Source organism: Anas acuta, chromosome 11 (genome assembly GCF_963932015.1).
Source record: "Anas acuta chromosome 11, bAnaAcu1.1, whole genome shotgun sequence".
In the NCBI taxonomy this organism is placed as follows: domain Eukaryota; kingdom Metazoa; phylum Chordata; class Aves; order Anseriformes; family Anatidae; genus Anas; species Anas acuta.
The window spans coordinates 19916783-19931759 of record NC_088989.1 but is presented as its reverse complement, the minus strand read 5'-3'; the positions used below and the strand labels follow the sequence as shown (position 1 = coordinate 19931759).

General features: G+C 47.9%; 1 protein-coding gene across 4 annotated transcripts in view; it reads left to right on the top strand.

The window, feature by feature from the left end:
* Positions 1-9826, top strand: part of SUSD3 (sushi domain containing 3) — a 69531-nt gene extending 59705 nt beyond the window's left edge. For all 4 annotated transcript variants that reach the window (XM_068694672.1, XM_068694669.1, XM_068694670.1 and 1 more), the window contains one exon: positions 9175-9826. In XM_068694672.1, coding sequence (XP_068550773.1) covers positions 9175-9385 — 211 coding nt within the window. In that variant the 3' untranslated portion in view covers positions 9386-9826. The remainder of the gene's footprint in view (positions 1-9174) is intronic.
* Positions 9827-14977: the final 5151 nt, after the last annotated feature.

Sequence of the window (14977 nt, the reverse complement as noted above, 5' to 3'; positions counted from 1 at the left end):
CTGTTTAATCAACTCCTAGCTTTGGGTGACTTCGAAAGATGTATAAACCTAATTAAATGATGATTATAACCTAGACAGTTTTCAGAAGATTCAGGATGCAACTTTTAATTTTGGACAACTTCAATCTGTTACAATGCAAATGCTTTGTAAAAGTATAATCTGCTTTTAACATAAAATGGATAAACTTACAGAGGGCTGTCCACAGGGGTGAGTGCTCTGCTAGAGCCTCAAGCTCCTTCTGGCTCTTATCTGCACCACTCCACAGGGCAGAAGCTGTTGTATTATGTTTACCTAATACTGTACATCTTAACTGAAAGTAGCAGGGAATATACAATTCTTCTGGATAAGCAGCTTCTCTGGGGCCAGATGTCAACAATTTTATCATTTCTTTAGAGAAATGGAGAGCGTAGAGCTCTCCAGTGGGAAAATGCAGAGGGCAGGAGGATAAAGCTCCTGTGAGCTCTTTGGTTTTCCTGCACGGAACAATGCAGATGCCGTGTTCAGCACCGGTGTACGTTACCACCCTTCTGGTACACAAGAGCCATTGTTAATCAAGGCCTGCTGGACTTCGTGGTGCAGAGGTGCTGTGATCCTGGCAAATCGCTAGCTAGAGCAAAAATCAGCCAGAAGAGCTGGTGTATCAGGCTGTGCACACCAGAGCCCACAGTCTAGCATAGTCCTCCACAGAGTGGAAGCTGCTTCTAATCAGAGATAAAAATGGCATTTCAGCTGTTACAGACTTAATAAAACTGTCTTGGAATCACTCTAGGAACAAGCGTGACCTGTTATCTGTTCGTGCCACGCTTCCTTTCTTCACCCAAATAAGATCTATTTAATCAGGGTTAGTGAAGATGTTCATTTCTGCTGTTTAATTCTGTTAAATACACATACGTGCACAGGAAATTATGCTGTTGCCTCTCATGCCACATCTGGAAGATGGCAGGTGGTCTGTCAGCTCTGTGCTTCGCTTGCGAGGCTTCATTTCTGTGCGTAGCCATCAGGCCAGGTCTCCCCATTGGGTGCCCGGGCCCTGCTGCCAGCAGCAGGACGGCATGGGGCAGGTGGAGCTCATGCTGTGAGGACTGCTGGCCTGAGAGATGTTTACTGCCCAGTTATTTCTGTGGTGCCTTTCTCCATTTAACGGGAAGCACGCAGTTGGCAGCCTCTGTCTGAGGCGTTTCCTACCTGTGTGTGCAGTGCCGCGGCCTTACGGCCTGCATTGTCCGGGGCAGTGGGCAAAGGCATTTGGCGTGGTTGGAAAACACAGCAAGTACGAGGGCAAGCGAGCCCAGAAGAAAACTTAAATATATTGTGTAGGAACTGAAGTGTGCGTACGTGGTCATGAACAAACCGAAAGGTAATTTAACTTGTGCTAATGTTTCAGACACCTGGAGGCATTTGTGCAACATACTGCTAGGCCTCTAGTGGAGCTGGGAACCCTGCTTTGTTTTTCTTGTAAGGAGCTGCACTAAGAAGGACGGGAGGCCGCCACTTGTCAGCCTGCCATTTTCCTGAGGGCTGCCAGGATGTCTCTGGGTCATGGTGGGAGATGTGGCACTGGGCTCCTCGCCCCAGAAGGGCAGGCGGAGGATCAGCGAGTGACGCCGTTTTTGCCATGGCATTTCCCTTCTGTGCAGAAGGTTGTTGTGCTGCTTTGGTCTAGAAGAGTTGGGAATGCCTCCACCCTTTAAGAAGACCCTCTTGAGTGTGTCTCTGCCTATTTTTGGCTAGACAAGGATGTAGGTTGTGCTGCCTTTCAGATTTAATTGAAATAGGTCTTGGAACTAACTGTGTAACATCTTGGTTTGCCACGCTACAAAAATACTGTAGGAATAAATAAAATAAAAAGCCAGTTCTTCCAGGCAGGTAAGGCATTGGTTATATTTTATAGAGTAAGGAGTAAAACACTATAATCTGTCAAAGTGATGCCTTCGTTTGCTGATGAGATAATTTGGACTGTAATGAGGTGCCATAACAGAGATCCAGAATGCTGACACAAAAGTTATAAATAATACAGGAGCCCAGCTGTTGGACAGCAGAGGCTCCAGTGCGTTGTTCTGGGCCTGCCTGCCATGAAATTAGGTCCTTTTCCCCCTTGTGTTTGAAGTTTGGAACAAATGTGATGAATATGTAGTTTTGCTGGGAAACATTGAATTTTAATGACAACTACTGTAATTATAATGAACCCCATTCTGGCTGCTTGGGTGCATGAACAAATTGCTTTAAAATGCTGAGAAATATGTCCATGAGTACCTGGGATCATTACAGCATAGTCTCTGTGGATGCCACCTCTTTGGAGTGGATATAAGGAACCATAAGGAGATTTAAAAAAATCAAATTGTAGCAGAAGCTCTTACATGCAGGAGCTGCAAGCATTTACAGCATGTTTACTCTTTTATAATGTTTGAATAGTTAACTAACATTGAGTAGGGAACGGCAAGCTACAAGGTGCAGGACTGCTGGGAGGGACGTGTTTCACCCCGCGTCGCTTTTCAGATGTTTGGAGCCTGGAACAGAGATAGCAGGTTGCTGCGGGTTGCAGGGGCTGGAGACAGATTAGCTCGAGGAAAGGGTCTGTCAGCTCCGGGAGGGAGATTAGCTGCAGCTCTGTGCCCGCAGCCAGAGGAGAGCAGTGCCTGGCAGCCTGCGGAGCAGTCCCGGGAGGCGGCGAGGCAGAGGCAGGGCTCGTCACCACCGGCTGTACCAGGAGCAGCTCGCCCAGCAGGGGTGCAGCCGGAGAGAAGTCTAAAATCAGGATCGTGTTCTGCAGCCTCTAGCATGTTAAAATTTAAGTCTTCCCAGTTCTGTGTGGGAACAAAAGCAGGATTGTTTAAGTAGTTCATCCAAAGTGAGAGGCCTTCCTCAAAACAGCAGATAGCATCACGTCTGCTTTGGATTAGACGGTCACCATGGGTCTCACAGGGACATTTGGTATTGCTAGGAGCTAGCACGTGAAATGCCATTCTGGATTTAAGAGGTTTTTTGAAATTGGTATGTTCCTAAGCAGTAAATGTTGGTTTTGAGTAAGTTCTTTTCTAATGAAAAAATATTTTTCCTTCCCAAAATGAACCCACGGAATCTTTCTCTGGGATACTTCACCTGGGCAAGCACTGCCTGAGAAAAGCAGTCCTTCTCCATCCCCAGCAAACACCTCAGTGGGCTGGGAGGCTGCCAGGGCCATCAGTCCTCTGCCTCGTCACGGCACAGGCAGCGTGTCAGTAACGAGGAGCCTAATGGCACTGTCCTGCCTCTGTGCCAGCTGCTCATGGTGTCTGAGAGAGGGAGGTGAACATCAGCAAGGGGGGATATTAAAGGCACCAGTGTCGATAAGAAGAGCGGGGTCACCCTAGCATCCTGCTGCCCTGGGCTGTGTGTAGCTGTCTCCTGGGACAAGGTCATCCCTGCAATCCCCTGCCTGCGCTAAGGCAGAGAACTTCGGCAGCTTGAAACAGCAGCCGCCCCTCTTCCATGAAGCAAGCAGTGCTAGCCCTGCCTCTGTGAGGAGTCACGAAAATGTGCCCCATCTAACAAAACCATGGTGAGAGCAAACTGTGTTTGGCATCCACAGCCACTAAAAACACAGACGCTGCTTGTGCCATAGCACGATTGTTCATCTGCACATGAGAAAGACAGCTGTCCCAGGAGAAATGCTTAGAAGTAGTAGTAAGAAAAAGCAGAGAGAACTTGTTTCAGTTTCCGTCAACTTCCTAATTACGGTAAGAAATGGCCACACCTAGGGAGGCCTCTCTTTTCTTTGCTTTTTCAGCATAGCAGGCCTGTGACCTGTGCTGGGCTAGGCCCCTTGACTCAGGGCTGTGCTGTTATTTTGCAAGGGAGAGTTGATGGTCCGGTATTTTCCATGCTTTGGAAGAGCTGAATTTAACTGGAGACTGACTCCTTTTCATCTTCTGTCAGCTAAGAGGACAACCAGAAAGAAACTAGCCCAGCTCAAAAATACATCTAAAGAGCAGCAAAGAAATCCGGTGATTTTTTTTTTTTTTTTCCCTGGTGTGGAAGCATTTGGAAGAAGCCATGCATTCAAGATTTGGGCTATGCTGAGGTGAATTATTTTACACAGCTCTAGGCCAAGTTATAAAACATTCTCTATGAAGTAGTGATCTGAGTGCAGGAGTGAGTCAAATGGAAAAGCCCATGTCTCAGTAGGTTTAAAGTCCTCCTTTCAGATATCCACTACAGCTGGAGCTTATTATCAGGAAGAAAAAATGTCTTCTGCAGAGAAGCAGGCTAGTATATTCTCCCACAGAAGGTATTTTTAGTATCTGAAATTCTTGTACCAGAGTCCTTTCTGACTACAAGCTGCATTACCAGTGTACCTGGCAAAAAACAAGTAAGGGCAGTCCAACAATAAAGATGTCCAAGTGAAAAGATTTTGCAAAACTAAAAATGAACCAAAAAAAAAGCCAACGTGCTCTTAGGAGAGGCAGCCTGGCGTTTGAGTCAGTCCAAGAATCCATACGTGGAGTTGGTGAAATTAGCTCATAGCTTTGGCCTCCACAGTAAAACAAAGTGCATTTTCTTTTTTCCTTTTGATTTTAGTGACTATAATGGTTGAAGTTTTCCACTACCTTTTATAAGGGGTTGCATGGGAGGCACAAATCAGAAACTGATGTTGCTCTAAATAACGTTACTGTGTGCCCAGGCTTGTTTAGGAGTGTGGCTGCAGGCCAAAGGACCTCTAGAAGCATGGACAAGCGGGGGAATAATACATGGCCACATTCCCACCTTTCCCTCTGCCCCCTGAGGGCACTTTCCCAGCTGCTCTTCCCCTCTGAACACATGAACAGAAGAGGTTAGCAAGCTGAGGGAGCTGATGACCTTTCACTCGCAGGATAGCCTTGTGTGGGTTTACCGCAGTGAAAGGGGACGACACTTGAAGAAAGGCCCATACTGAGAGACAAACTGCTGCAAAGCTTGATGGAAAACAAAAGTAGAACAAGAAAAAAAAGAAAAACGAACACCACCAGACCAGCCAGAATGACTGTCAAAGCTCCCCAGCAGGAGTTCTAGCTCCAGAAGATGCAGCAGGGGAAGAACCACGGGAGCAAGCCATCTACAATAGCAGCTTACAAGCTTTGCAAGATGGTTTGAGGTCCCCAAAGGCATCTGCTGCATCTAGCAATGCTACAGAAGGCTTTTGGAGTTCCTACTGGGTTGTATCTTCAGTGGGTTCAGTTTCATAGTAGAAGTCCAAATGCTGTGGGCCTGGCTGAAGAGACCTTTGCCTTGTGAAAGGTCATCAAGCCTTTCCCCTACACACACAGTTGGATCTCTGGTTCTGCCCGAATTCTCTGTGCCGTGTCCTGACAACTCTGGCGGCACATAGAGACAGCTCTGTGCTCAGTTTTTCCCCTCTGAGCCCAGCAGGGGCAGCTGAGCTCCCACCTGGGCCCATGGTTGGGGTAACCATGTGTGGGTTACCCCCACACTTTGTGTCTGGCATACCCGCAGTCTAGACGGATGTGATGTCTGCTTCTGTTTCCAGGCCTTTACAACATCTCTTGTAAAGAAAATATTTTTTTATTCTGGCATTTCAAGATGCTGTGTTTCTGCATTGTTTGTTTTTCAAAGTCCTTCAGGGTACGTGGCAGCAAAAAGTGTGTTTTCCTGAGGAAACTGATTTATCTATAGTTGCTATATACTTCGCTATACTTGAAGGTTGGCTGTTTACCTGAGGGCCGGACCCCTCCCTCCCTCCAGAAAATCACTGTTTTCTTTTATGATCAGCCTTGCTGTCAGGAATTGCCCAGGTTTGTCTGAAAGCCCAGGCATGCCGAGCTCAGCCCCACAGGTCCCGCTGCCCGAAGACGTGGTGTGCGCGAGATGGCTCAGGGTGTGTGCAGGGCGTCCTCGTCAGCCTGCGCCGCCGTGGATGTGGCCCTCCCCGCTCTGCTGCACGGCTCCGGTTGTGGAGAGCCACCAGCGGGCTCCTCAGCCGCTGCAGGAAGAGGTGGGGGACTGATGTTAATTGATATTAATTGTGCTCCACGGAGCATGCAGTGAAAGGCTGCGAAGCGTGGGTGCCGCGTTTGGTTTGGTTCCCTGCAGAAGAGGGGTGACTGCATGGCGCTGAGGAGGGGAGGGGAGGACACCCAGCTGGCGAAGGCACAGCAGAGGGGCAGGTTTCCTTTTCAAGCCCTTTCTGTAGATCCCTGCCCCCTGCGAGTTGTCCCACCCTGAGCTTCTCTACTCGTTTTCCCAACGTCTGTTATGCCTGCGCCTTGTGCTTCCCCCACCTTTCAGAGGCTGGAGTCCTCCAGCACCTCCTGACACACCTATTTCAAAGAAGCACCAGGCAGAGGAAGTGAGCTGTGGTTTCATCTTGGGGCCCTGTCACAAAAGGCAGGATAGCTAGCTGCTAAATGTGACCTATTTCTGAATTTCAGTCTTAATTGCCACTGCCATGAGTGGGGAGGGTGTGTGCCCAGCACCATGTGCTTTCAATAAAGCTGCTATTATTGTTTTCCTAATGATTCCGTTATTACCCCAGAGTACTGTACAAAGTCACCAGGCATACAGCAACAACAACCCCCCCTCCCAACCTCCAGTGTAAAAATCTCTTCTCGAAGCTGGCGCCAGCACCAGGCAGCACTGCCGTGGCCCCACTGCTTGGCTGTCCCACTCACAGCACTTCCCTGAGGGCTAGGATCAGCTCCCCAGCCCCTTGCGAGGTCCTTGTGGATCTCCTAAAACCACTGGCAGACAGTGTGGTGGCTGCTTGTCTCCCCAGACAGGAGACCTGTCTTTATTTCCCCTCCCAGTTGTACCAGTGTCACTGTGTACACCCACCACCAAGGTGTCTTCACAGTGTACTTTCTTAAGTTGTTCAGGAGCTACAGGACACGTTTCCTGTTTGCTTAACATAATAGAAATAAAAGTACAGTGAAAAAGAAAGTAGAACGACCAAACCAAGAAAGCCTCACTCCTCTATCTAAGCCGCTTGCGTCCATCCTTGTCAAATGTAAAGTATCAAGAATCTAGATAGGAAATTCAGCATTTGGCGTTCTTGTAGGGACTTATGTTTCCAGGTAAGAGCACAGGGAGGACTTCTGGTCCACTTACTGTGATGGTTTGGAGTAGCCCAGCTGGAAGCTGGCCTTAAGGAGAATGGAGGTGGTAGGAAGAGGCCACGTTTCCTCTGTCCCTGGATAAAGCCCAGGACGCTGCTGGGGGTGGAAGCAGCAGCCGGAGCCGCTGTTGGTCTGACAGCTGTGTGTGCAGGGGGGAGCCCTGCACCTTCATCTGTCCCCTCTCAATTCTGCATCCCTTTGCTTAGCTCTCCTCAGCCTCTGCTAGCTAGAACCCCACTGAATTCACCATCCCTCCATTGGTTGTAGGGTTCAAACACTGCTTGAAGATATCTTCTCCCTTTTATCTTCTTGCTTTTAACCTGAGGCTCCTAGACGAAGTAGTTAAGCCTCGTGTTTGTGTGGTGCATCTGAATGCAGCAGTGAGTGCAGAGTGCCTGCCGTCAGCTCATCCTAGACCTGTTTCAACCCGTGGGCAGCTTACCAGTTTGTGATCTGGGAGGAGCGGGCTGCTTGGCCAGGAGCACGGCTGTCCTCATGCACTCTCAGCCAGTTTGCATTGGTCGTGGGCTGTGGGTAACTGCAGCCCCACGATGCACAGCTCTACAGGAGACACTGGAATGGGGTGAATTCTGCAGGAGTAAGCTTTACTTACTGTGCAATAACCAGAATACCTAAACTTGAAATATAATCCTGGCAGGGCTATTGCCAGGGGTTTATAGCTACCCTGTGCAGAACTTTGTCCTGGTTCGTCTCCTTGTACATGATCTTTTGATGTGATTTTTGTTTTGTAACTATTGACTACCACCTCCAGAAGACTGAAGGGAGTTACTTGCTGTATAAGAACCCATATGCACAGCATGGGTATGTCAGAAGACTTCCTTTTAGGCACCAAGGCTGTCAGCATTGCCGCAGACAGCTGCTCTTCCTGGTGGAAGATGAGGCACCGCAGGGGAACTCAGATGTTGTTCTGCTGTCAGACACAAAGGCGCGTGAGGGCTTGCTGGCACGCAGAGGTTACAACAGTGCAGTGGTCAGTGCAAAGTGTGAGATGTCACCAGGTTACTGTTGTGATGGGTAGATGAGTTTTGTGTTGTCCAAATCACAGGTGGGTGAATTCTGCAAACCCACGCACCCCTTGGTACCACGGGTACGTTGTGTCTGTGCTGATGCGGTGCCTTCTCCCATCAAAAGCAGAGGTAGTTTAAGGTGTCTTTACACTACCTGAGTGTAGTTTGTGCCCCAAATAGTTTTGTAATACAGCTTTCCAGCGAAGAGCAAGATTTATTGTCCTCTTCAAGAACGATATGTCTGCGGTGTCTGTACCAGAGCAGCAAGGCTGTGGTTATTTGGTAGCTACGTCGTTATTTTCTGCTGTTCCCCTGTGGGTCTCTGGGTTCCTATATGTGAGCACGACAGCCCTTCCTGTGAGCGCTGCTGCCTTTGTGCAGCCAGTAAATGCCGCAGGCAGGCTGCGCTTCCCGAACAGCTGCTCACAGGCGACAGGGTGAGCCCAGGCTGCTGGCCGTGGGTGTGCGGCTGCCGCTGCACCCAGCACTAGGCTCCTCGGTGAGCCACCTCGGGTCAGCTGCTGGTGCTGGGCTGGCCCTGCCGCGGGGACCCTGCTGTTGCCCGGCACGTCCAGCAGCAGCAGCGAGGGCTGGCAGGATCCAAGGCATGGCAGCACAGTGCGGGCATCATTAGCACTTCTGCAGAGAACAACCACCCCTCCCGGGCACAGCCACCCGCTGAGCTCCCAGCAGTGTCCTGCTAGCCAAGCAAGGACTTTCCCTATGCACCACTCTTAGCATTCAAGGGCTCTTAGTAATATTCTCTAGGTAACACAGCATTAAACTGAACCCAGGGACTCGTTCTATGGCAAACAAATGACATCTGCCCCAGCTGCAGATAAAACCAACGTCACCAGTCTTTTTCATCAGCTTTTACAGAGAGACAATTATTTGCCCCATTGCTGCCTACTGTTTTTAATGGGGGAAGAAGTGAGCCTGTATGTTATAGCACAAGCTGTTGTATGCCTGATGTGCAAATAAAACACGCTGGAAAGTTCTGTATTCTTGTTAGAGCAAAGGAAACTGAAAAAAACTTTTTTTTTCCTTCATGCTTACAGATTCCAGGAGGAGTGGACTCGGGACATCGCAGCCCCCGGGTGTAGCAAAGACAACGTTCAGCTGCACCAGTTCAACAGCAGCAGCGCACCTGCGAGACAGGTGGTACCAGGACACAGTGCTGCAGGACATGCAGTGAATACAATACACGTGGTTGAAGTGTATGGACACAAGGATAGATACAACAAGCCTAGCTGTCAGATACCTGGATAGCTGATGTCTGAAATACACTTGCTTCTCTGGACCAAAATGAAACTTGGATAGAAATAACGTGCCTTAAAGACAACGCAGAAAGCTAACTACTCATTTGAATCTGAAAGTTTTATATACTCCAAGATGGTTATTTAATGGAAATACTTCAAGGTTTGATATAACTAAAATAATGAATGTTGAGGCTGGCCGTCAGCAGCCATCCTCTGCAGTGTGCTGTGTATTGTGACAATGGCAAAAGCATCATATCGTTCTTCTGTACCTCTAGAGAGAAATGGTAGCCGGTTTGTATCTTTGCCTCATACAAAGTCACTGACGATAATTACACATAAAATTACAACCTTCTTTTAACCTGTGTTTTTGTAAACATTTCAGGAAGAAAAAGCCCCCATATTTTTACACAATAGTATGTTAGAACTACAATAAAATGTTGTTTTTAATTAACAGCTCCCCGTGCTTTGCATAAGGAAGGCCGTATTGTTTGATTTATCTTCTACGTATTCAGAGGCCATGGCAGGTGGGGTGCAGTACGGGCACATGCCCAGCCTGCCGGCGTGTCTGGGAGGTGCAGCACACAGAGGGGTGCCTTGCCTTGCGGCGGGACCCTCCACCTTGCTGGTGACACCACTGCTGGGCAGCGATGGCTCGTGCTGCCCTGACGGCGCGCTGCAGCTGTGGCACAGGTGGGAAGGCGACGTGGGGCAAGTGCTGCAGCCGAGCACAACACGCAGCGGCTGCATGCAGCAGGAGCACGCCGCAGGAGGCACAGGGTGTCAGGACGCTCGCACAGGGCTCAGCGATGCCTGCAGCATGGCTGTGAGTAGCACTGAATAAAGGGACAATGTGGTTTTTGGAAGCGTGTCTTCCTTTCCTGATATCGGTATGTTTGCTGTGTGAGGTATTTCTGCTAGTTTGGTTTTTTTTTTCTCTTTTTTTTTTTTCTATTTTGAATAGTTAAGTAGCTGATACAGCTCTTACTCTGCTGCTTACATGCACACACGTGTGTATCTTATAGCTGCAATATGGTTGTATTCGTTCGGGTTGAATTGTTATTTATTCTCCCCCCATCAGGTGTACGGTCACGTTCCTGTCATGACAGAAACATGATCTTACAGCAAGCCCCAGTAATTGTTTTATTGTTTGTCCTGCTTGCTATGACTCAGGCATCCCCTTAGGGCTTTCAGTTCTGAGGTTTCAGTTTTGAAATTCAAATTCCTGGAGTTGCTGGCAGGCCTAGCAATGCCCCATCCCATCCTGGCCATACTCAGCGAGGGTCAGTGTGCTTACCCTCAGCTGTGTGGAAGTTGCAGCGAAGGAGCCTTGATTTTGTTCATAGCAAGCTCAGTTCTGTACATTAGTCGTGCAATGCACTTCTTCATGTGTGCTGCAGAAGGGATACGGGACGCACTTCTCGGTGTCTGGGAGGAAGCCCCAAGGTCAGGAAGCCTTGGGACGTGCTGCAGCCATTCTGGGTGCGAGGCAGTCACTGGTGGGGATGGCTAGGGACCCTCGCAGGGTGCTCTCCAGTGGGAAATGAGATGTGAGGAGGTGAGGTACATCCACGTCCTGTGCTCTGCTCGGCCTTGCTGCTGGTGTGGGGCTTTCAGGGGTTGTGAGAGGCTGGACCCCAGCCTCAGGGAAATGCTCCTGGGTCCTCTTTGAGCATGAAGGCTGGGTGGGCTCAGCCCACAGGTGAAGGAGAACAAAAACAAAACACGGGAAAGGAGTGCAGAAAGGAACAAAGTCTGGAAAAACCATCCAAACATGAGATGCTGCTATACAAAGGGCTTAGAATTAAATGCAAAGCAGGTAAAGGCTTTACATGTGACAAAAGGTGCGACTTAGTGGAGTTACAAGTGCTTGTGGGACAAACAGTAGGGCTAGGATCTCATTAGAGTAAATGACAGCTTGTCCCAGGTGGGACGTGGTAGAACAAAAAGGTCGATGTGTTGGCTGAGGTTCAGAACGAGGTGAGAGGCTCATTAATGGGAGCCCTCGTCTGGAGAGCAAAGGAGTGGGGCTGCTGGGCACTACTGCAGCTAGGAGGAGGTGGCAGAAGGGAGGTTACAGAACCATCCCAATCACCAGGTGATCTTACTTGTCTCATTCTCTGCTGGAGAAGTGTACAACCGCCAAGATTTAGCACGTGTCTCGGTGAACATGGTGGGAAGGAGGACAGCAAGGGAAAACGTGTTAAAAATCAAAAGTGACATTTGGCTGGATGTGAAAATAAGTGCCATCGTGTTTTTAAGGGGAAGAAGGAGGAAGAACAGCTGCATAAGGACTTCAAAAAGGGAAATTTCAGCATACTTAAATAACAAGTGTAGAGGATCTATGCAGCTTGGATGAATGGAGTACAGGAGATCTGGCAGCCACTAGCACGGACATGCTAAAGAGACATGCCAGACAAACCCAGTGCAGAGGACAACAAAAACCTGATACATCTGCCTGAGGAACTCTGAGGACATGAAAATGAGAGAGGAAAAACTACAGAAGAAAATGGAAATGTGGCAAATAACTGAGGAGTAGCATGAAGTGAGGTGAGCACAGTGTCAAATCAAAAAGGTAGGAGGTAACAGGAGTAACAGCGAGCAGGGGAAATAAAAGGCAAGAAGTAAAAAACACCCTGGCAGGAACAGAGTAAAACTACAGGTAATTTATTGCAAGTGAAAAGCAGAAATGGACCCAGAGGTGACAACCACTTAATGTCTGCTTTGGTTCAGGCCTCACTGAAAAGCCTGACCTGAATAGGGGAGAGTAGAGAACCTCCACGAGTGCTAGAAGGAAGGTGCCTCTCTCAGACCCCAACAGAGCCTAGGGCAAATGTTTGAAGAATCGATTGGCAAAGAAGGCAAATCTCAACCTAGGCTTAAACAGAGCTGTGGGTGTGCGAGAGAAGTGTTCTGGTCTGCTGGTAACATGCCTGGTTTTCTGCACCATCATGATGGAAGGTAAAGAAACAAATAGTCCAGGAGAAACCGACAATGATAAAAGGCTTAGGAAGCAGGGCTTCTGAGGAGAGGCTAGGGGAACCCTGTGTGTGTAACACAGGGACAAGAAGACCAAGGTGGGATGTGGTATTTCCAGCACATAAAAAAAAAAAAAAAAAAACAAAAAAAAAACACTTCTTATAAAGAGGATGGAGATAATTTGTTCTGTGTATGCGTTGTAGGTGAGATAGTAAAAAAAAAAAAAAAAAAATCCCCTGCAATTTGCAACAAAGCAAACCTTTGAACTGAGGGAGGGTGATAAGGTAGATGACCCAGGAAGGCTGGAGGGTCACAGGGAGGTGAGGTTTTAAAAACAGATAAGGTACACACGTGAAGGTGCTGCCTCCCTGCAGGTATTTTGCATTTCCTCCCTATTCTGCATCTCTGGGATTATGTTAATTGTATTTCAACAATTAAGGGGATTAAAGAGGATTTAGCTCCCCATTGTTTCAACGTTATCATATGACTTTAAACACTACAATATGATTGCAAGTTTCTGGGTGAAATAAACTGCCCTGGGATGTCTGGGTGAACACACTGTGTAAGAAGGGAGCCCAGTTACCCTGCCCTACAGACAGGGCCAATCTGAGCAACGTGTAGCAGGGGAAAGTAAAACCTTGAGATCGTGGGGACACTGATGGCCATGGGAAACAACGGCACCGGTGGGTACATTTACTGTCTCTGTGCCGGAGCATTGGATCACTGTCATTTATTAAGGCCTCTAATACAAGAAGCAGCAAAGTCGCAACAAGATAAGGAAACAACACCCATGCTGTTTTTGTAAGATTTGTGGCTCTGTTCCCTCTGGGACTGTGCTTAGTTTATGACAGTTGCACCCCCTGGAGTTGGCTTTATTGCTCATGTAAACATTATTTATTGTCAGGAGGAAAATGAGTGCTGTGCAGGAAGGAGATGAAAGTAGCTGGGAATCTAAAATAGACACTTAAAAACTCACATTTATTAAGTTAACCCTTAAATGTTTGCTACCAGTGATTTCAAAAGAATTCAGGTTCCCATTTCTGCTACCGAGGACGTGTATTTCTTTGTGCATGTTATGGAACTGGTGGCTTGCAATTAAGGACCAAGTTAAACACTGCAAGCTGCATAAACAAGCACAAGGCAGCCCCCTTCCTGCATAGGTGCTTATAAGTTAATTGATGTACATTAGCGTATGATAGGATAATTCTTCACAGATTAAAAAAATGCCAACAGTGTTTACCAGAGCAGTCGCTCATTTCCGTTCCCTCACGCTGTGTTTTAAAGGAGCTTTCCCAGAGCAGGCAGCTCTGCTGAGGCTGTTGCACTGGTCTCTTGTTAAGCTCTGACTGCTTGCAGGAAACCAAAAGATGATTTTTAAGATCTTATGCTAAATACTAAACAGGGAATGTTTTTAAAGCCAGCTGACATGATATTTGCTATGGGAAAGTATCTGATCCTTACTGCCTTTTAAATGAAAATTCAGACTTTGAAAGAAATGAAAGAGAATGCATTTGCCATGCTCGAATCATGAAGGGCCTGAGCCTCAATGTACCAGCTGCTCCACGAGGGAATCCAGCGCATCCAGCCCTGGCAGAAACACCTCCCCGGGGAGCACCTGCTTCAGCTGTGGGATAACACAGGGCTCAGCGTTGCTGGATCCTGTGATTTTTGTCACAAGTCTCGTGAGATTTTCTTTAGCTACAAATATAAGGTGGGTGAATACGTGAAAATAACAGCTTCCATTTATAAATGAGTGAGTGTCTCACCCTTGTACTTGAAGGGAGAAGTTTCAGACCTGAAGTGTCAGACAGCAGAAGTAAACCACAAGTCTCTTGCCTTTCTCTGATGACAATGACATGACTCAGGGGTGGCCTGACTCCTGATTGAAGAGCATCTGGAGCTGTCAAATGTGTGCGTGACCTTCAAATGTCCAATATGTCTGAAAAAAGGGGAAGAATGCATTTTGATGTGGCCAGAGCAAGGAAGCTTGGGATGGATATTGGAGTACCTACTGCAGAATGAACATTGCTCTCATGGAGCTTTCCACAAAGATTTTTGGAGAGGTCAGCTTTCACCGGGCACCTGCCCCTTGGGAAGTATTTAATGTGCTGTTTTCCTCTGCATGCTCTGCTGCCGTGAATCTAATTTTTTTATGGTGTAGTATTTTTCAAAGCTTCCATGCACCTGAGAAGTCTGGGATCTGGAGAAGAGACAGGACTGTGACACTGCTGGGGCATGAAACTTGCAGGAGGTGGCTGATGCCATAGAGCAGGGCTGGCGGGCTGCCCTCTGGCCGCAGCACACCCTGCAGGAAGGGCAGGACAGAGGCGGCTGATGGCCCAGATCTCCAACCATCTGCTTCCCAAACCTCCCGGTCAGCAGTGATGCCTTGGAAGCTGAGTAACTAAATGAATCAGCTATAACTTATTGTCAGATGTAAATGGCTTGTGCAACTATTTTAGTTTTTAGGTTTTGGTTTTAAATGTCATGCAGCACAACTTCTTAATAACTAATTGAATGGTAGACGTAATTGAATCTTCTGCTTGGAAGGACCAAGCAGAAAACCTGTCACCACGCCAGCTGGTAGCCTCTGAGATGATTCTGTGCAAATTCTCCCCAAATCATG